This window comes from Aotus nancymaae, unplaced genomic scaffold, assembly GCF_030222135.1.
Source record: "Aotus nancymaae isolate 86718 unplaced genomic scaffold, 86718_ANA_hifiasm-v0.15.2.pri h1tg000076l, whole genome shotgun sequence".
In the NCBI taxonomy this organism is placed as follows: Eukaryota; Metazoa; Chordata; class Mammalia; order Primates; family Aotidae; genus Aotus; species Aotus nancymaae.
The window spans coordinates 24,295,668-24,316,733 of record NW_026988491.1 but is presented as its reverse complement, the minus strand read 5'-3'; the positions used below and the strand labels follow the sequence as shown (position 1 = coordinate 24,316,733).

At 63.8% G+C, this 21,066-nt stretch overlaps 2 protein-coding genes across 2 annotated transcripts; both read left to right on the top strand.

Moving 5' to 3' along the window:
* The first annotated feature begins 5,655 nt into the window (after positions 1-5,655).
* MAPK11 (mitogen-activated protein kinase 11) lies at positions 5,656-9,713 on the top strand. Its single transcript, XM_021668680.2, has 11 exons — positions 5,656-5,785; positions 5,952-6,010; positions 6,099-6,210; positions 6,295-6,324; positions 6,412-6,459; positions 6,538-6,652; positions 6,955-7,026; positions 7,263-7,342; positions 7,807-7,885; positions 7,971-8,144; positions 8,425-9,713. The coding sequence occupies exons 3-11, from the start codon at positions 6,118-6,120 to the stop codon at positions 8,502-8,504; spliced, it is 771 nt and encodes a 256-aa protein (XP_021524355.2). The 5' UTR covers positions 5,656-5,785; positions 5,952-6,010; positions 6,099-6,117; the 3' UTR covers positions 8,505-9,713.
* A 1,962-nt stretch (positions 9,714-11,675) lies between these two features.
* Positions 11,676-20,848, top strand: MAPK12 (mitogen-activated protein kinase 12). Its single transcript, XM_012434358.3, has 12 exons — positions 11,676-11,973; positions 12,062-12,191; positions 14,887-14,945; positions 16,009-16,120; positions 16,250-16,279; positions 16,569-16,616; positions 17,072-17,186; positions 17,389-17,460; positions 18,160-18,239; positions 18,323-18,401; positions 18,484-18,657; positions 20,289-20,848. The coding sequence occupies exons 1-12, from the start codon at positions 11,849-11,851 to the stop codon at positions 20,366-20,368; spliced, it is 1,104 nt and encodes a 367-aa protein (XP_012289781.1). The 5' UTR covers positions 11,676-11,848; the 3' UTR covers positions 20,369-20,848.
* The last annotated feature ends 218 nt before the right edge of the window (positions 20,849-21,066 follow it).

The following is a 21,066-nucleotide window of genomic DNA, read 5'->3' as shown; positions in this document are numbered from 1 at the left end:
GCTGGGTGGAGTACTGGGAGGTGGGACTGCTTCTGGTGCCATCTGGTGGCTTCGATGGTCTGCTTCTTTGATGCAACACATTCTTACCAAGTGCCCGCTGCATACCACACATGCACTGTCCTGAGCGCTAGGAACAGCAGCAACCAGGACAGGCAGGGCTCGGAGCCTCCGCTGTGTGCCAGGAATACAGGCAGCCCTGGCAGAAGGAGTATTCCGTGCTCCAGACCCAAAGTGAAGGCCCAGCTTCAGATGTGGCTGGATCCAGGCGAAAATCCTGAGGTTCTGCTGGTTGGGACTGCTAATCCATGTGCTAGGATCCATTTTCAGGCAGCCCCAGCCTGTCTCCCCCGCACTGGGGCACATCATGGTTGGGTGTCTTTGTAGGGCAAGGCCTCCATTGATGGAGTCCCCTTTGGACTGGGGCAGTTCCATTCGAGCCATGAGGAAAAACGGGTGGCTGTGTCTCCCCCACAAGAGAAAGGGGTACAAGGCAAACACATTCCCTGCTCCAGGGACCTCTGAAATGACATCGGGTTCCCCCATTCCCAGAGAAACTTGGGGTTGGGAGAGGTTGCAGGCTCAGCAGTCCAGCATCTCGGTGCGGGCAGGCCCTGGGTAGAAGTTGGGCAAAGCTGCTGGGGTGCATGTGGATGGGCTGAAGTGGTCAGCTGGCCAAAGACGGGTGGCCTGTCCTTTCTGGTGCTTTCCAAGTCCCATTTTCCTCCCAGAGAGGTGGGAGGAGGGGCAGCAGGCAGCTTAACAGCCCTGGGCTACAACCTGCTTGCTTCTTACTGCAGGAAAGTCCTCTGCTAAATCAGCTCCTCACCCACTATCACCTGGTCCCCCAGTGAGCAAGGCCAGATTTGTCAGGAAGTTCACTGCAGGAAGGGGCCCAGCTGGGAGGGACCTGGGGGACCAGAGAGGACTGTCACATCCCTCCAGTGAGGAAAGGTGGCCTGGGACAGCGCAGAGGGCAGTGGCCATGGAGAAAGGGTGGTGTGCTGTATTCAGGGACAAGTTTGTCAGCTGGGTAGGAGGTGCCTCTGCCCTAGGGCCCCTCACCCCTGCCCTGCCACGTGCTTTTCCCAGCTCCCCTGCCCGAAGCCAGTCCTGTCACCAGCAGCCTCCTTCTCCTCTGGCCCTGGGACTTCCTCCACTGGTGGCTCCCTCCACTTGGCCGACTGGGCCAAGGCCTCTGTTAGTTATCCAGGCAGCCCGGGCTGCAGGGACTTGGGGTGAGGTGGTTACCGGGAGTCCCAAGTGGTAGCTTCCATGTTGACTGGGAGGCGGACCACGGGTATGGGGTTCCCTGGCCCCCCCCAAGTTCTGACGGTGCCTCTCCTGGAAGGCGGCCTCCAGGCACTCTTGCCATCCGAAACTCCTCAGTGACCATTCCCCTGCAGTGCCACGACCCCACACTGTCCCCAGCAGGCACCTGGGCAGGACCTCTTCTGCCTGAGCAAGCAGGCAGGGGTTCCCGGGGCAGGTCCGCTCAGTGATGACAGGGTCCTGTCTCTCTGCCCGCGCCCCTCCTTCCCATCCCCTTGTCTCCCACCCAAAGTGGGAGAACGGAGCCGCCCAGCCTTCCTCGCCACACCCCCCCCGCGCCCCGGGAGGTCCAGGGGTGTGGCCGGTCGCCAGGGGAACCCGGCTCCCGCCCCGCCCGGCCGCGGCGCAGACAAAGGCCGCTTCCCTCCCCCGGCGGCGGCGGCCGCGGCCGGGGTTCCCACAGCGCCGGGGCTGCGCTCCCGCCTCCTCTTCCTTTAGCTGAAGCTCCATTAACTCCGCACAAAACCTAGGCCCGCCTCAGCCGGGCCCAGTGAAAGGCGCCCCGGGGCGGGAGCCCTCGGAGAGGCAGCCCGCGTCCTCGCCCCAACCCAGCCCCAGCGAGGAGCGGGGCCACCCCCAGGCCCGTGCTGGGCCCCAGGCCGGACGCCGGCTCCCAGTGGGGAAACTGCGGCTCCGGGCTTGGTCATGCAAGAGGGACTGGGCTGAGACCTGTTCCTGGTCTGTCCGTATTGGTCCCGGACACGGGGCCGTTCGCCAGGACCGCGCTGGCTGTCTTAATTTGGTTGCAGATATTTAAAAATCAGATTTGACTTTAAAACTCGGATTTTAATGTTTTAAAAAAGAAGCTTTTTTGGGCCACTGGGATCCTGCTGATTTCACTTCGCTGGAGGGGGCTGCCCAGCCACGAAGCCCCCTACCCACTGCTCTAACAGGGCGGAAGTCAGTGGCCGGTGCTCCAGGGGGCAATGCTCCTTCGAGCCTTCGCCACTTTCCAGTGGGAAGGTGTCAGGCTTCCCCCAAGGCTCCCGCCTGCAATCCTCGCGGCCTCCCTGGCAGGGCCGCTCAGCGGGTGGAGTGTGGCGCGGGCGACGAGACAGGACCCTGTCATCCCGCGGCCCGAAGCGCGGCACAGAAGCCGAAGAGGAGTGGGGCGCTGCGGACGTCCCCGCCAAGGCAGCTCCACGCGCCTGGCGGGGCTGACTTCACAAGACCCTGTGCACAAAGTCCGCTTCTTGGACTTGGGATAGTCAGGGTGGGCTTCCTAGAAGAGGTGGCAGCTAAGGAGGGGAAAGGTTCTGGGCACCAAAAAGGATCCGTTTTGGGGCCTGCATGTGGGTAGGAAGGCCCCGCGGTGATGCCGCTGTCCCTGGTCCTGACAGCCCTGGCCCTGCGGTCGCGCCTCTCCCAGAGGCGAGGTGAAGGCAAGCCGGGGCAGGAAGCCTGGAAGGTTCTCCCGAGCGCGCCGCGGATCAAGGCCTGCAGGTCCTGCGCGAGAAAGCCAGGCCGGCCCAGTCCCAACGCCTTTCTTTCGGCTGATTTTTTATCCAGTGCCGAGTCTTTAGGTGATGCTATTCATATTTCTGTCTTGACAAAAATGTTTCCCATGGTTCAACCCCGGCTTCTTGGCTTTTGACGGTTCTCCCTCGTTGGGGAGGGAGCCGCCGGGGTGGGGATGCCCGGGTCGAGCCCAGACGCCGGCGCAGGTCCGGGAAAGCGCGCGGCCCCCAGGAGATGCGAGCAGGAGGGAGGTGTCCGCCCTTGGTGCCCCCCCCCCCGGCAAAGGGAGGGCCGGTTTCCGCTCTGCCGCCGCCTCCGAGGCGCAGGAAGCAGCGCATTTGTCTTCGGGAACCCCCCCCCCCGCCCAGGCCACCCAGCCCGGGAAATCCGCCCGGGCCTCCCGGCCCCGCCCCGGAGCCCCGCCCCCGCGCCCGCCGCCGCCTCCGCGGCCCTCCGCTCCGCTCGGCTCGGGCGCGGGCGCGGGGCGCGGGGCGCGGGGCGCGGGGCGCGGGGCGCGGGGCGCCGGGCAGGACACGGGCGGAGCGGCAGCCGCTCCGGACATGTCGGGCCCTCGCGCCGGCTTCTACCGGCAGGAGCTGAACAAGACCGTGTGGGAGGTGCCGCAGCGGCTGCAGGGTCTACGCCCGGTGGGCTCCGGCGCCTACGGCTCCGTCTGGTAGGGGCGGGGCAGAGGGGGTGCTGGGTGGGGGCCGGGCTGGAGAGCGCGCCCCCTCCTCGCCCGCGCGGGGTTCTCGGCGTGGGGAGGGGCCTCGCCCTGCCTCCGCCCCCGGGCGCCGCGCGGATCCGAGGAATGAATGGGGGGTGGCGCAAAGAAACTTTCCAAGCCGACGCCGCTCCCGATTCAGAGCGCCCCCCACTAGGCCTGAGTCCTGGGGGTCACAGCCGGCGTGAGGGTGGGTCTCAGGCGACCGAGCGCCGAGTCTCCCGACGTCCGGGCCCCTCAATGTCTGAGCGCCCACCTGGGATTCACTGGGTCAGGTCAGGCAGTCTCCGGGGTCTAGCGGATGCCCCTCCCCCTCCCGGGGCGAGGACTATTGTTTGAAAAAAGCAGCCCCGTTCCCGGAAGTCAAGACCTGTTCCCTGGGATGGCCTCAGGCTCCCCCTCAGACCACCACCCCCACTTAGGCCCTGGGGCCAGAGGACCTGGCCTGGGGCCCAGAGAGAAGTCAAAGTCAGGGTGGGGGAGGGGCCGACTGGGCCAAGGCCTCTGTTAGTTATCCAGGCAGCCCGGGCTGCAGGCACTTGGGGTGAGGTGGTTACCGGGAGTCCCAAGTGGTAGCTTCCATGTTGACTGGGAGGCGGACCACGGGTATGGGGTTTGAGAGGTGCAGCTGGGTCCTTATGGAGGCCAGGGCCCGATAGCTGCTACCCACTGTGTAGTGCTGGTGGGGCGGAAGGCAGAGGCAGCCAGGGCAGGGCATTGCCCCAGGCACTTTCAGGTTGGGAGTGGGACCTCTAGGCCCACCAGAGGCGGAGCTCAGCAGGTGGCATCAGGGTCCGGGGGTCCCAGGGCGGGCTCTCTTCTTGTGGGGTCCCTACCCTTCCATCAGGGAAGTGGGTCATGCTAGCCATCCCAGCACAGATCTGTCGTCCTCTCTGACCTCGAGGGCAGGAAGAGGGTCCCGGTCAGTGTGGGAGTGGCCACAGGGAACTAGGGTGGGGCCTGCCTGGATTAGCCTCTGGGACTTGCCTTCTGGAAGTTGCTGAGGGGTGTCCGGTTCTCCGAGTGAGGCCTGGTCTCCCCATCTCTACCCGCACCCCTAGCCTGTTTACTCAGTTCTACTGCCAAGGCTGGGGACTAGGTGCCAATTGCCTGTCACCTGACTGCACAGATGGAATTGGCCAAAATAACCTGCTGCCCACATGTGGGGCCACTCCCCTCACCACGCCAGGTGCACCCTTCCCTGGTCATAGGCTGGGGGCATGGCTGCCCCAAGCACCTCGTTGACTTTCCTGAACCACGGGGCCCATGAGCATCCCAGACCCAGCAGGAGCCGCCCCTGCTCCCCCTGTGTGGGCATGGGGTGTGGCCTCAGCCTCCACTTGCTCTTGGACAGGATCCCAAGAGACAGGACTGGGAGGGAGAGAAGGGACAAGTAGCAGCCAGAGAAAACAGGCTGTGCAAAGGCCTTGGCTTTAGCAGGGCTGAGGGCAGGGGGACAGGGGAGGCTAGGGGCGAGGGCCACCTGCAAAGGGAGGGTGGGCTGAGGAAGCTGGCGCGGGGTGGAGGGTCTGGACACCTGGGAAGTGGGGCTGGGCGAAGGGCTGTTCTGTGGGTTGGGCGGATGCCCTCAGCTGGACATCACCTACTGTCCAGGTTTTGTTACAAATAATGATGCAGTAAACACCTCTGACCAACTTTCCCTCCGCATTTTGAACACTCGGAGGCACTGGGGGTCCAGGGGCTTTGAGGTGGCTCTAGAAACCTCCTCCGTGAGCCTTCTGAACCCATGGGGCCTAGCGGGCAGAGGGAGGCTCGTCTGCTGCAGGCGAACGCCAGTGGCTGTTTTCCTGCTGTATTTTTCCACGCTGGGTGGGAGGCCTCGCTCCCAGCCTCGCTTTGAATGGGGGCCCTGGGTTGGGGATGAGAATCGGTGGGGCCAGGGGACAGAGAAGGTCCAGGACCTTGTGGCGGGGAACACACGCATGGCGGCCCAGCCCCAGGGGTCCTTCCCAGCAAGCGCGGAGGCCCGAGGGCGGAGGCCGAGCTAGGGCGGCGGGGCCAGGGCGGAAAAGCCCCACGGCCCCATCCCCACGGAGGAGCGGCGCCGCCCAGGTACAGGCGCGTGCGCGCGGGCCGCCACCTACGGACCCCTCCCGGCTCCGCCTCATTCGCCCGCCTTCCAGTTCGGCCTACGACGCGCGGCTGCGCCAGAAGGTGGCGGTGAAGAAGCTGTCGCGCCCCTTCCAGTCGCTGATCCACGCGCGCAGGACGTACCGGGAGCTGCGGCTGCTCAAGCACCTGAAGCACGAGAACGTGAGCCGGGGTGGGCTGTGGGGAGGGCGCGTCCGGGGGCGGGGCCGCGGCGCAGCCAATGGGCGGGCCCTGGCCTTGGGGCGGGGCCGTGGGCGGGGCCCGGGATGCTGAACGGCGGCCGCGGGTTCGCCGCTGGGTCCTGATCCCTGCCGCCCGCGCCACCCAGGTCATTGGGCTTCTGGATGTCTTCACGCCGGCCACGTCCATCCAGGACTTCAGCGAAGTGTGAGCGGCAGGGCGGATGAGGCAGCGCCCTGGGGAGCGCGTTCGCGGAGGGGCGGCGGGGCCCTGTCCTGACCGCCCCCTTCCCCAGGTACTTGGTGACCACCCTGATGGGCGCCGACCTGAACAACATCGTCAAGTGCCAGGCGCTGAGCGATGAGCACGTTCAGTTCCTGGTTTACCAGCTGCTGCGCGGGCTGAAGGTGGGGCGCCCTGGACTTCGCGGGTTTCCAACGCGCGGGGCGGGCGGGCCGGGCCCATCGCTGACCGCGACCCCCCTCCCGCAGTACATCCACTCGGCCGGGATCATCCACCGGGTAGGTGCGGCCGCAGGGTGAGGGTCGGGTCCGGCAGGGCTCTGCCCGGCCCCCTGCGCTCACGCTCACGCTCGGCGTGACCTGCAGGACCTGAAGCCCAGCAACGTGGCTGTGAACGAGGACTGTGAGCTCAGGGTGAGGCCTGCGGGCAGGGGTGGGCAGGGTGGCGGCGGAGCCTGTTCCGGGCTTGAAAACACCTCGTGGTCGCCCCAGATCCTGGATTTCGGGCTGGCCCGCCAGGCAGATGAAGAGATGACGGGCTACGTGGCTACGCGCTGGTACCGGGCCCCTGAAGTCATGCTCAACTGGATGCATTACAACCAGACAGGTGCAGGGGGAAGGCCTGGCCGGGACGGAGGCCGAAGGCCCTGGCCCTGCATGCTCGGTCTTGGTGGGCAGGCAAGGTCCCCAAGAATGTGGGACCTACATTCAAAAGCAGCCCTTCAGAGGCTGCTAGAATATGATGGGTGCTGGCCCCCTCTGACCCTGCAGCTGTCGCCTCCCCTTGCCCAGGGTTGGATGTGGCAGAGGAGGGGGTCTACCTGTCCTGGGGTCTGGATGTGACTTTGGGTCTCCTGGAGGAGGGATGTGGGCTGGGCACACTGACGGAGGCCCCCCGCCCTCACACAGTGGACATCTGGTCCGTGGGCTGCATTATGGCTGAGTTACTCCAGGGCAAGGCCCTCTTCCCGGGAAGCGACTGTATCCTTGGCTCAGGTTGGGGAGCAGGGTCAAATGGGGCCGTTCCTGTAGGGTAGGGGCTGGTGCTGGCCTCTTCTGTTGGGTCTCGCCTCCTCTGCCCTCCCCCATGCCATGCTACCTTGGGGTGGCCATCCTCAGCTATGGGAGAGCGGGCTCTGGGCAGTGCCCCAAATCTTGGGTCTGAGGGCCCAGGAGAGGTCCGTGGCTGGCCGGTGGGTGTTTCCTGAGTGATGCAGACATTGACCAGCTGAAGCGCATCATGGAAGTGGTGGGCACACCCAGCCCCGAGGTTCTGGCAAAGATCTCCTCAGAACACGTGAGTAGGTGCCCACCAGCCAGCAGCTCCCTCTGCTGGCTGAGCCCCTAGGCTCCCCGGGGGAGAGGGTAGTATTGAAATGCAGGGACAATGTGGGGAACATGGGACGTGGTGGGATAGAGCCCAGGGCAGGTGCCCAATCCCTGTAGGGGGAACAGGAGAACAGGAGAGACATTCCTGACACCAGAGACAGTGGGTGCTAAGCCATGATCCCAGCAAGCAGTGCCTGGCCATGGCAGTGGGGGTGGGCTGGGGACAAGGAGTGCCCAGCTCCTGCAGGCATCAGGGGCTGAGTGAGGAGCTAGAGCCACCAGCTCTATGCAGAGGGGTTCACCGGCCTGCCTGTGCCCTTGTCCTGGCTCGTTGGAGTGAATGAGTGTTGTAGCTTGCTGAGACAAGCCCCAGTTTGGGGCCAGGGAGGCGGAGAGTGAGCAGCCTCCCCAGGTGCTGTTGTTTGCTCCCAGGCCCGGACATACATCCAGTCCTTGCCCCCCATGCCCCAGAAGGACCTGAGCAGCATCTTCCACGGAGCCAACCCCCTGGGTGAGGACCGCCCTAGGGCTAGATTGGGCTCCATATCTGGCCCTGGATATAGAGCTGACCCCCACCCCCACTGTCTTCCCTGCAGCCATAGACCTCCTTGGAAGGATGCTGGTGCTGGATAGTGACCAGAGGGTCAGTGCGGCCGAGGCGCTGGCCCACGCCTACTTCAGCCAGTACCATGACCCTGAGGATGAGCCAGAGGCCGAGCCGTACGATGAGAGCGTTGAGGCCAAGGAGCGCACCGTGGAGGAGTGGAAGGGTGGGCATGGCAGTGGCTGGGGTTGGGTCCAGGGGCCTGCGGGCTGCATTACCCCAGAGGCAGGAAGGACTCCAGTTCCTCTACAGACTGGTCAGGCGCAGAAGGGCGTGCAGGTATCAGCACAGACTGCGGGGTGGCACAGGGCAGGTTCTGGCTCCCAGACTGTGCTGAGGCTGCTGTCACAGTGTGGTGGGCCTGGGCTGGGTGGCAGGTGCTAGATAAGCAGGTGGGGGGCTGGGCTGTGGGAGGCACAAGCTTACCCTTTCCCTTCACCTCCTAGAGCTCACCTATCAGGAAGTCCTCAGCTTCAAGCCCCCGGAGCCACCGAAGCCGCCTGGCAGCCTGGAGATTGAGCAGTGAGGTGCTGCCCAGCAGCCCCTGACAGCCTATGGAGGGGCCTGGGCCTGCGCCTTGCCACGGCTGATCTGGTTTCCTCAAGAGGCGCCTCCCATACTCCTATGGTCACTGACTCCTGGCCCAGGACCCCTTGCCTTCAGGAGAATCTACATGCATGTATGCATGCACAAACATGTGCACATGTGCTTGCCGTGTGTAGGAGTCTGGGCACAGTGTCCCTAGGCCTACCTTGGTCCTCCTGCCCCCTCCTGGCCACTGCACTCTCCGCTGGGACCTGACTGTGGGGTCCTGGACGCCAAAGGATTTCCCCTGGGGAGTTCCCCTGTCCGTCCTAGGCCGACCCACGGGGAGTGTCAGCCGATGGATCTCTTCTGTCCCAGGGCTCTGGAGGACGCACTGGGGCCGGGAACCCCAGAGACAAAGGGAGAGGTCTCAGTGGCTACAGCTGCTCAGCCTAGAAGTAGGGGGCTGCCCTGGTCACTGCTGAGACCCACAGGTCTTGAGAGGCAGAGCCAGTGTGCCACCAGGCTGGGCAGGGACAACCAGCAGGTGTCAAAAGAAAAGCTGCCTGGAGCCTTGTGTTCACCCATGGGTGTGGGCACATGTGGATGGGCATGCACTCCCCGTGTTCACGTCAGGGCACATGTGGTGCATGTGAATCCGTGGGCACCCAAGGGACAGCAGCCGCGTCTGGCGAGAACCCTGAGCTGGGGCGGGCGTGCTGCTGCCTTCCCTCCCCTCAGTTCCTGATGCTTGAGGGATGTTGGGATTCAGACTAGAGGCTCCAGTGGGCCAAAGGGCAACCACGTGAGCACAGCAGGGTCTTTTTCCTCAGACATGGGAGCTATAGCAGGTTCCTGTGGCTGGAGGTGGGGGTGGTTCAGCCTTGAGGACTCTAAGGCAGGCTGAACACGTAGTCGTAGACTTGGCTTCGGACACTCCTGCCCCAGCACCCTGGCCCGCTCTCCGCCTCTGCCCGCTGCGTGGCCCTGCAGCTGGAGATCGGAGGTGCTCTGGTCTGCAGGTCAGTCCTCTTTCCTTGTCCCAAGATGGAGCTGATCCAGTAACCCTGGAGATGGGACCCTGCTCAGAGCTGAGTTGGAAGTGTGGCTTTGCCCTGGAAAGGCGGTGACCTCTTGCCTTGAGGGGCCCAGGGAAGCCTGGGTGTCAAGTGCCTGCACCAGGGGTGCACAATAAAGGGGGTTCTCTCTTGCTTGGCTCATATCCAAAGGCCACTCCGGGCCCTGCTGCCCTGCCATCCCTGCTGCTGGGGGTGGGGAGAGTGTCTGGGTCAGCCTTCATCACTTGTCTCCAGCTGGCCAGATCCCTCAGTCCCTCAGTTAGAACAGCAGCCATCCTCTGGCACCCTCCCTGCTCCCTGGAGGGTCTGAGAGCCCAGGGGGACCAAGGGAAGACGTGGCTGATGGGCGGGCTCTGTGGGCACAGGTTGTGACAGCCACCCAGATGGTGACCCCAGCTGCCCTATGGGGATGTACTGGGCAGACTTGGCTTCTGGCCAAGACCCAGACCCCCACCCCCACCCCACAGTTGTCAGGGAGGCTGGCTGGGGGTTAGTTGGGTGTCTCAGGGAGTAAGGGTCTGCCCATACCTGGTGGGGTGGGGCTGGGCAGGGTAAGGAAAATAGCTTTCCTTTCCTTTCTGGTGAAGGAAAAAGAGGCCACTTTAACCCAAGGGATGTATGCGATGGTCCCATTCCCACTGTACACGGTAGCTTACATGACGGGGAGGGTCCAGGCCATGCTGGGTCAGGCAGCATCTCCGGGCACCAGGGACAGCCTGTGCCCTTGCCTGGGTCTTGGGTGGGGGCCTCCTGGGGCCTAGTCAGTGTAGTGTTCAGTCCTGGGGAAGTCCAGTGTTGGGGTGGGGGTGGGAGCAGAATGGGGACACAGCCCCACCTCAGACGCCTGGTCTGTGTGGGGCCTGCTGGACCCCTGAGCCCCACCACGGGGAGTAAGGGAGACAGCAGTGGAAGCAGGGCCTGGAAGAGGTGGATGGAGTGCCACAGGCAGCCCAGGGCACAAAGGTTGCAGGCCACAGGCAGCTGTGGTTTGGGCAGCCCTGGGCTACCCCTGCTCACTGGTCACCAGCTGGTGAATGCCACAGACAGCCCGAAGCCCAGGTGTAAAGCTACTCCCACCCTTGAGCTGCTGAGCTGCTGATTCATGGCAGGAGGGCGGGGCAGGGGGACCTAGGGATCTTGTTACCCACCAGCCCAGTGGGTTCCAGGGGTGCACCCCCATCCTTCCTGAGACCCAGATCACTGGGCTGGGGAAGGCGTGTCAGGGTGGGGCTTTTCCCTCTGAAGCATCTGGTCCAGAGTGGAGCCAGACCGATTGGAGGACAATGCTCACAAGGAGGGGACAGGCTGAGGGCCCAGCAGGTCCCCGTCCCTGCAGGAAAGAGTGCAGCCATGAGCTTTGCAGGACAGAACAGGCAGGGGTGGGACAGGCCGGTGCACTGGTACTTGCAATGCTTGGAGCAGGCATCTCACAGACAGGTGAAGGGGAGGAGCTAGGGGTGCAGAAGGGCCCACGGGGACCTATGGGACTGGGAGGCCCAGGGTCAGTGGCCACGGCAGTGGGGTTGGGGATGCAGCTTGAGGAGTCTGGGGGACAGAGGGATGCAGGCAGGACAGGTGCAGGTGGACCCCACGTTCGGGGACGATAGGCACAGCGGCAGGGCATCCTTGGGGGTGAACCTGGGAACACAGGGCTCAGCCCAGGGAACTCAGGGCAGGGGGACAGTGACTTGCAGCTGCGGACAGAAGTCGGTTCTCAGGCTGTCACGGATGGGCCTAGCGCCCTGGAACTGTGGGGAGTAAGGACTGGAGCCCGGCGGGGATCCTGCTGAGAACTCCCCTCCTCACCCCGCAAGGCAGGGAAGTTCAGCCAAAGGACAGAGGCCGGCAGGGGTATCTTCGCGCCGCGTCCGGTCCTAGGTCCAGACGAAGCTGCGGGGCGGTGCTCCCTTCCCCCTGCGCTTCCCCCCAGGCTCCGGCCCTCCCCCGGCGGCGGCCGCCTCGGGTTTCCGGAGGGGCCGGAGGGCGGGCGAGGGCGTCACGTGCGCGCGGCCCGCGGGCCGGTTGGTCCCCGGGCGAAGGAGGGGCCGCGCGCTGCCTGGGTCGGGGCTGGGGTCGGGCAGGGGTCGGCACCTGGGACATCCCTGCGGGAAGAGCCGGGAGCAGGAGCGCCCCAGCGGCGGGCGGGCGGACAAGCCGCGCGGAGCCGGCCCGCGGCGCGCGCCGAGGGAGCCCCGCCGATCCCGGGTTCCCGGGCCTGGGGGAAGCACCCGCGGGCTCTGCGGAGTGGGCGGCTCCCGGGCCTGCCATGAGCTCTCCGCCGCCCGCCCGCAGTGGCTTTTACCGCCAGGAGGTGACCAAGACGGCCTGGGAGGTGCGCGTCGTGTACCGGGACCTGCAGCCCGTGGGCTCGGGCGCCTATGGCGCGGTGTGGTGAGCGCGGGCCGGGTGGGGCGGCCGGCGGCGCGGGCGGGGCCTGCGCGGAGTGCCCGGCCTTCCCGCTAAGCGGTGTACCCCGCAGCTCCGCGGTGGACAGCCGCACCGGCGCCAAGGTGGCCATCAAGAAGCTGTACCGGCCCTTCCAGTCCGAGCTGTTCGCCAAGCGCGCCTACCGCGAGCTGCGCCTGCTCAAGCACATGCGCCACGAGAACGTGAGTCGCGCGGCCCAACTCGGCTCGGCTTCCCCACCCAGCGACGCCCCCTCGGCAGGCGGCTGCGGGGCGGGGCGGGGACCGGGCCGTGGATCCCCAGGGGAGGAGGAGAGCAGGGCCCAGCCCCTGTCTTGGGAAGACGATTCCCTCTTCTCTGCCAGCCCCGGGAAGGACTCAGCCCCTCAACTCTGCGCCTCAGCCAGGCCCTGGTCAGGGGACACGAGTTGGCCAGGCCCAGGGGATCCTCCAGTTCTCATGCCAAACCCTGCCCCCAGCCAGGAAGCCCGTGGTGAGAGGTTGCTCCCGGCGGGACGATTTTCCTGGAAGGGGCACCTCCCTTCTTCCCCATCCGGACCCCTCTCCAGCTCCTCTGTGGAGCCCACTCTGTTGCGGTCCATTTCCCGAGTCTTCCGACCCAGCGTGGGAGAGGGGGCGCATCCAGAACATAGGGAGAGTGTTGGACCCTCAGGAGCCCCTTGGGGTGCAGGGTTTAGGGAGCTGGGGTTTGGGGACCACTGGGTGCTGTGGCCATCACACAGACACCCTCCCGTTCCTTGGTGGGGAGCCCATCCTTTCCAGTCCTGCCCGTGAGATGTACACCTACCCTGGGCCTCTCCCACTGCCGTGGCTGGCTGTTGAGAGCCCTACCTTTCTGCCAGGGGTGCTCCCGTTTCTGGACACAATTCCACTTGTCCACTGCCCTCCATGTCGCTCCTGCCCTGCCCCTTGTCTGGGCGCCTGGACCCTAGCTCCAGGGTCACACTCTCTGGACCCTTCTGGGTCATCCAAGCCACCAGCGCCCTGGGAGAATGAGTCCCTGCGTCCACCAGCAAACTGCCCCCACCACTCCCTCAGCCCCTTGGGTGGGTGCTTTTCTCTGAGGCTTCCCATGCCCACCCTGACCCCAGCTCACCCACCCCCCCGGCCCTGTGAGGTCCATTTGTGGTGGACAGCAGTCCCGCCCCCATCTCACCACCTCCCAGTCACACCCAGGCCTTGTCCCAGGAGTGCAGCCTCCCCAACCCTTGGTTTTATCCAGCTCCTCCCCTCTGGACCCCTGACCCCACCCACCCACTCACCTGCCTGTGCCTTGCCCCTGGGGCTTTTTTTTTTTTTTGGAGATGGAATTTCACTCGTTGCCCAGGCTTGAGTGCAATGGTGAAATCTTGGCTCATTGAAACATCCACCTCCCAGGTTCAAGCGACTCTCCTACCTCAGCCTCCCGAGAAGCTGGGATTACAGGCATGTGCCACCACACCCAGTGGGTAATTTTGTATTTATTTATTTATTTTTTTAATAAAGATGGGGTTTCACCATGTTAGGCTGGTCTTGAACTCCAGACCTCAAGTGATCCACCCGCCTTGGCCTCCTAGAGTGCTGGGATGACAGACGTCAGCCACCACGCCTGGCCACCAGGGCTTTACTTTAGTCACTGCTCCCTGTGCCTGTGGGTCCACCCCTGGGCTCCTGGCCTGCAGCTTCGGCCCTTCCCCTGTAACGCCATCTTCCTGGGAGACTAAGGCTCTGCAAGGCCATGTGCCTTGCTCAGCGGGGGAGGAGGCTCTGCCACAGGCCCCAGTCCTGCCATCTCCAGGCCGCCTCCGGCTCCAGGAGGGCCCCCATACCACAGAGGCCAAGTCCATCCGTCTGATGGCCCCTAGTCCACGGGACTCTGTTCTCCGTCTTGGGCTAAACCACTCTCCCAGGCACCCTCCAGCTCTCATGACTGCAGTCCCAGCTGCTCCCAGGCCTCCCTGGACCTTCCCCAACCCACCGTTCCTTCTTCTCTCTCCACACTCTTGCCCTCAGCTCTGGCCCACGGGGCTACAGTGGAGCTGTCCTTCCAGCTTGTGCCCATTCTTGCCTCACTCCGGCTGGTCCCTATACCACAGCCAGGAGGACGCATTTAGCATCACACCCCTGTTGAAATCCTTCCCCGCCTCTTGGGATCAAAGCCAAACCGTCACCTGGTGTGTGCTTCCTGCCGGCTCCCTCTGGCCTCTCCTCAGCCCCTCCCTGGCCTGGGCCTCGGCCACCTGGCCTCCCTCCCTCTGTTCCTCAAACTCTCCAAGTGTTCTCCCTCCTGCCTCGGCTACTCTGTGTGTGCCCTCTGCCAGTCTCCCTCCTTCCACACGTCCACCTGTCCCTCTGTCCTTGGCTATGCAAAACTCCAGGCCTCTCTGGGACTCTGGAGGCCCTGTCACCCCAAAATGCTGAGGTGGCAGTTATCTTATGTCCACTGTCTGTCTCCCCAGCCAGGGGCATTGTGGGGACCAGGTCTGGCTGGTCACGGTGCTGCCTGCCTGGGCCTCACCAGCAGAGGCCTGGCCTCTCCCCATAGCGCTGTCCTCCCCCTGGGCCTGGGTCTTCTTGGTTGGGGAGAAGATGGGAGAAAGGGTCAAGGGTCAGGCAGGAGCCCTCTGGATGGCAAGCCAGCCTAGGCTTGGGGTTGCCCCTCCCCCAGAAGATCCTGGCTGTCACCATCCAAAAATAACTTGTCTGGGGGTATGTGTGCCAGGGCTGGGCCACACTGCCAGTGGCCAGTGGGCAGAGCCAGGCCCTTTGGACAGTGGGGCATGACAGCGACAGCTGCAGAGGGGGTTTCCTGCCCAGAGGGCTGTGCCACTCTTGGGGGGTGCCCCAGCCCGTGTCCTCTACTGCACCCTCAACCCTACCTGCCCTCTCCCCACCCCAGGTGATCGGGCTGCTGGACGTATTCACTCCTGATGAGACTCTGGATGACTTCACGGACTTGTGAGTGCCGACCTGGGCTGGCCGCCAGGCACAAGGGGTGTTAGGCAGCTCTGGGTACTGGCTTCAGGTTCTAGGTTGGCATAGGGCTCTCATCCTGCAGGCTGAGTGGGGGATGCACATTGCCCACCTCCTCCCCAGACCACTGTCTGCCCACCGCCTCCACTACATGCTCCTGGGACCTACGGGCACTGGCACTGCCCATCAGAGCTGGGGCTGCCGCCTCCCTCCAAGTCTGGCATCTGGGCCCTCTCCAGCACTGGAGGTGTGAACCTTGGACCTGAGCATTTGTTAACAGGAAGGTCCCGTGCTCGGGACCTTCCTGGCACCAAGTATGTGGCCTGTAACAGGAGCAGCTGACCTTTTCCGACTGGTGTAGGAGAAGCAGTAGGGAGGACCCGCCCTGCTCCTGCCCTGTAGCCGACCACCCTGGGACTCACACCTTGTCGGCCAAGAGTGAAGGGCCAGGCTCAGGAAGAGCTGGAGAGGGCAGCAGGCTCCTCCCACCTGACTTGCAGAGGTCAAGAACCCATGCTGGCCTCAGTGGATGCTGGGGAGGTGCTAAATACCATGCTTCTGTGTCTGTCTCCACTGGCCCAGCTGACCCCACTGACCCAGATGCCTTGTGAGCCCCTGTCACCCCCAGGCACCTCCCTTGTCTCTGGCACAAAGTTCTGAAGTTGAAACCTGACTGCTTCCCTCCCCTGCCTGTGAAGCCTTGAGCCCTGCTGCCTCCACCACGCAGCCTCAGCCCCTAGACTGGCACGCAGGGCACTCAGTGGAGGGTTCAAAAACCCCAAAATGCAGCCTCCTCTCTGCCCAACAGTCCTCGGGGTGGGAGGGAGGTGTGAGCATTGCTGGCAGTGATGGGGTTGGGTCAGGATGGAGCCTGGCACTGCAAGGTGCAGCTTTGAGGACGCCGAGGCCAGTGGGGACAAGTGCTGCAGGGTGACCTTCCCAGGGGCACTTGCTGGAGCGGGATGGGTCTGAGCCTGGGCCTGCTGGGCGGGCCTCTGGGATGCAGAGGCTGGCTCTGCCCACTGATGGCACCCGGCCCCTCCCACAGTTACCTGGTGATGCCATTCATGGGCACTGACCTGGGGAAGCTCATGAAGCACGAGAAGCTGGGAGAGGACCGGATTCAGTTCCTCGTGTACCAGATGCTGAAGGGGCTGAAGGTACGGACCCCGGGGGAGGCTGCGGGGAGGCTGCAGGGAGGCGGCAGGGCCTGGTGGCCGGGCGGAGGAGGATCTTGTGGCTCTGAGTCCTTGGTGCACTGACGCCTGCCCAACCCTCTGCCCCCGCAGTATATCCACGCTGCCGGCATCATCCACAGAGTGAGTCCTGGAGGGGAAGCCACCCATCAGCCCTCCCTCGGCGCAATTTCCCCGCCTCCACGTCCGACCTGTGAGGATCTGACAGGGTCTGGGGGGGACTGAGCCATGCCCCATGCACAGCCCCTGTTGGGAGCCTGCCTGGTGCCCAGGTCCCTCCATCCATCCTTGAAGGGCTGCAGAGAGCAAGGGGGCCAGGTCTGGTGGCCCTGGCTTTAGGTCCCACCCAGGCTCTTGGCTGTGCCCATGCTTGGGAGGGTGGGACACAGTGGCCACCTTTCTCTGCCCCCAGGACCTGAAGCCTGGCAACCTGGCTGTGAACGAAGACTGTGAACTGAAGGTGTGTGCAGCAGGCCCTGAGCTGGGGCATAGGCTCCTTCAGATCCACCATCTATCTACCTGTCCTCAGGCCTGGGCAGTAGCTGAGGAGTGGGTCGGGGGGTTGAGCCCCAGGAGGCAGTCGTGCAGCCCATTGCTGTAGCTGCAGTGGGTGAGGGTGGGAGGCGCCCCCAGGCCCCTGCCTGGTCCAGGGCAGGGCTGAGGCCTTGTCGGGCAGCAGGTGACAGCAGGGAGAGGGCACCTGCTCCAGAGGGCAGCTGGGCTCAGTGCAGTGGCCACAGGGAGGAGCTCAGGGCAGTTTGGGGTCTGGGACTGTGGCCTTAAGCCCTGGAAGGTTGTCAGGAGGCCCCAGCTTGGGGGCTTCAAGTCCAGCCCTCTTGGGGTCTCCTGGATTATGGGTGGCCTGTCCACTCCTTGGGAGTCCCCTAGAGCCCACTTCCCCAATTTTCCCCACAGATCCTGGACTTTGGCCTGGCCAGGCAGGCTGACAGCGAGATGACTGGGTATGTGGTGACTCGGTGGTACCGGGCGCCCGAGGTCATCTTGAATTGGATGCGCTACACACAGACGGGTGAGGATCTGCCCAGAGATGTGGGCCTCTCAGGCTGCACCATCTGCTTCCCTGCTTCTTCGCGGAGAGCCCCTGGTGGCTGCTTCCCGGGAAGCTGTTGAGCTGGGGTGGGAGCCGGGCGAGTGGGCTGTGTCGGTGTCTCCTCCCTTCCCATCTCATTCCGGCCCCCTGCCCACGGAGCTGACCAGGGCTTCTGTCTCAGTGGACATCTGGTCTGTGGGCTGCATCATGGCAGAGATGATCACAGGCAAGACATTGTTCAAGGGCAGCGACCGTATCCTCCAGCAGCAGGGTGGCACTGGGGAGGGTGGGGATGGCTTCTGCCCAGGTGGAGGGTATGGGTGTGGGTGGGGATGGCTCCTGCCCAAGTGGAGGGTATGGGTGTGGGTGGGGATGGCTTCTGCCCAGGTGGAGGGTATGGGGGGGAGGATGGCTCCTGCCCAGGTGGAGGGTATTGGGGGAGGATGGCTCCTGTCCAGGTGGAGGGTATGGCGGGGGATGGCTCCTGCCCAGGTGGAGGGTATTGGTGGAGGACGGCTCCTGTCCAGGTGGAGGGTATGGGGGGGGATGGCTCCTGCCCAGGTAGAGGGTATTGTGGGGGATGGCTCCTGCCCAGGTGGAGGGTATTGGTGGAGGATGGCTCCTGCCCAGGTGGAGGGTATGGAGGTGGTGGGGATGGCTCCTGCCAAGGTGGAGGGTATTGCGGGGGGAATGGCTCCTGCCCAGGTGGAGGGTATTGGTGGAGGATGGCTCCTGCCCAGGTGGAGGGTATGGGGGTGGTGGGGATGGCTCCTGCCCAGGTGGAGGGTATTGCAGGGGGAATGGCTCCTGCCCAGGTGGAGGGTATGGGGGGTGGTAGGGATGGCTCCTGCCCAGGTGGAGGGTATTGGTGGGGGGGAATGGCTCCTGCCCAGGTGGGGTAGTGAAGGCCCCAATCTCTGGCACCCGAGCTGTGCTCCTGACCTCAGTACAGATCTGGACCAGCTGAAAGAGATCATGAAGGTGACAGGGACACCTCCAGCTGAGTTTGTGCAGCGGCTGCAGAGCGATGAGGTCAGTGGTCAGCGGGGAACTTGGTGGGATTGGGGGCAGACTCAGGCCTCGGTGCTGGCCCCTCACCCTTTCTTCCCACACAGGCCAAGAACTACATGAAGGGCCTCCCTGAGTTGGAGAAGAAGGATTTTGCCTCCATCCTGACCAATGCAAGCCCTCTGGGTAGGGCTGGCTAGCATGGGGGCCACAGGGTGCTGTAGTATGGGGCCTCCCGAGGGCTGGCCTGACATACCTTCCCCCACAGCTGTGAACCTCCTGGAGAAGATGCTGGTGCTGGACGCGGAGCAGCGGGTGACGGCAGCCGAGGCGCTGGCTCACCCCTACTTTGAGTCCCTGCACGACACGGAAGATGAGCCCCAGGCCCAGAAGTATGATGACTCCTTTGACGATGTGGACCGCACGCTGGATGAATGGAAGCGTGAGTGGGGGCTCTGAGCAGGGTCTGTGTGGCCCTGTGAGTCGGGGAGCTCTGGGCAGGGCCTGTGTGGACTTGGTGGGCTCTCTGCAGGTGGCCAGGCTCAGAGTGCTGGATCCCTGTCCCCGGGATGCAGGTCAGGTGAGGAGGACGGGAGGTCAGAGGGCAGTGTGGGGCCATGTGGCCTGGTGGAAGTGACCTTTGGTTGGAGCTGAAAGATAAAGGGAGGGTGTTCCTGGCAGGCTCAGCACAGAGGCTGGCACAGAAAGAGCCTGGGAATGGTGAGGGGCAGCTGTGAGTCAGGGCACCAGGGCCCACTTAGCCCTGCCTGGCCCCCAGACCTGCTGCCCTTCCCCCATGTCCAGGCCAGAGACCCAGGCCACCCTGACACCCCCGCCGTGTCCACTCATCCCTATGGCCTCTCTGCTTACACCTCCTGAATTTGTCATTGCCTCTCCTTGCCCCATTTTGGGATCCCTCCCACTTGGACAGCTGTATACCCAAGATAGTCCCCAGGGCCTCGCCTGTCTCTTCCCAGCCCCCCTGAGCAGTCCAGACCCCAACCCCAACAGCTGGGCACTATCGTCCCCTCTAGCAGGGGCCATCCCCTCATCTTGGAGGGCTGGCCAAGGCCTATGCAGCCTCAGGCTGGACTCAGGGAAGCCTCCCCAGCTCCCACAGCTATGATGCAGCGTGGGGCTGTGCTGGACCTGGCTTTATTTCTGCCCCAAGATGGCAGGCTGTGCTGTCGTCTTCATAGCTGCATGACCAGCCTGGGGCTGGGTGCCTGGGAATAGCAGGTGGGCACTGGGAGCAGTGCCGTGTTCCAGGCCCTGTCCTGGCTCTGCCTCGGGCTAGATGGACTGAGATTCTTTACCTGTGCTCCTTAGGGCCATGGGTCCCTGAATGCCTGCAGTAGAGCCTCCACCCTTAGCTGTGTGTGCTTAGTCATGTGCTTATGAGTTTGGGCTGGGAGCGGTGGCTCATGCCTGTAATCCCAGCACTTTGGGAGTCTGAGGCAGGTGGATCATGAGGTCTGGAATTCAAGACCAGCCTGGCCAACATAGTGAAACCCTGTCTCTACTAAAAATACAAAAAAATTAGCTGGATGTGGTGGCAGTTGCCTGTAGTCCCAGCTACTCGGGAGGCTGAGGCAGGAGAATCACTTGAACCCAGGAGGCAGAGGTTGCAGTGAGTGGAGATCGCGCCACTGCACTCTAGCCTGGGTGACAGTGTGAGGTGTGAGGCTCTGTCTCAAAAAAAAAAAAAAAAAAAAAGATTGCTTATGAGATTGGGTTTGTTTGATGAAAGGTTTCTGCTGCTAAACAAGATGACTTGAAACCATGGGCCGTAGGATCCTCTCTGTAGTTCCCACCCACACAGCTGGGGCTGGGGCTTCCGCTCTTAGGACAGACTGTGGTGGACGCATGGCCAAGCCCTGGCCACCTCCCCTTCTCCCTGGACATCCGGATCTAGGGCAATGGCCTCTTCACACAAACCTTCCCTCAGTGGCTCCTACCCATTAAGACTAGAGAAAGGCCCCACAAGGCACCACCAGGCGTGTCTGTGAGTGACTCCTGGGCTGGAAGGCAAAGGCTGACCCCTGTTTCTGTTATACCCTGCTCCCCTGCCAGGTGTCACTTACAAAGAAGTGCTCAGCTTCAAGCCTCCCCGGCAGCTGGGGGCCAGGGTCTCCAAGGAGACGGCTCTGTGAAGACCTCTGGGCTCTAGGGGTGGCAGCGAGGACTACCTTCACCTTCTGCCTGAGAGGGGACCCTTGTTGCCACCTTGCCCTTGGCTGGGGCTTGCATCCCGAGGCATCCGTCAGAGTGGACCCCAGTTCCATGGATGTTCCTCCCCAAGCCCGTGCCTTTGCTCTTGGGTACCCATCCTGGAGGAGCGCCTGAACTTTCTGGACAGGACCTCTGCCTGACCTGGGATGGCCTCTGAACCCTGGAGCAGTGGCCCCCTTGCCAGTTGCCCTCAGAAACCTCGGAGCTGGTGGGGCTTCAGGTCAGGCCCTGCTCTGGGCCATGCAGAGGAAGGACAGAGGGTGGGCACAGGGTACCAACTCAGGGACATCCCCTCTCCTGGGGGGCATCAGTGGGCCTTCCTGCACCCCCAGCCTGGAATGTCATTCAGCTGTGTGGCACCCACATGGCTGGAAGGAAATAGAGCCTTTTGTAGCTCCCTGCTCTGCTGTGCGTCCTCATGCTGGGTCCCACCTTGAGGCCTCCAAGCCCTTGGCCTGCATATAGAGGAGACTGGCCTGAGAGCTCGGACTCTAAGAGCTAGGAGAGGGGCCTGAGCATCCCATCTACCCCAGACCACAAAGCTGGGGCCCACTTCCCTAGGCCTGTGCCAGTGAGCCTTGAGCCCCCACATTAGGACTTGGCCTCTTCCCCTCTTACG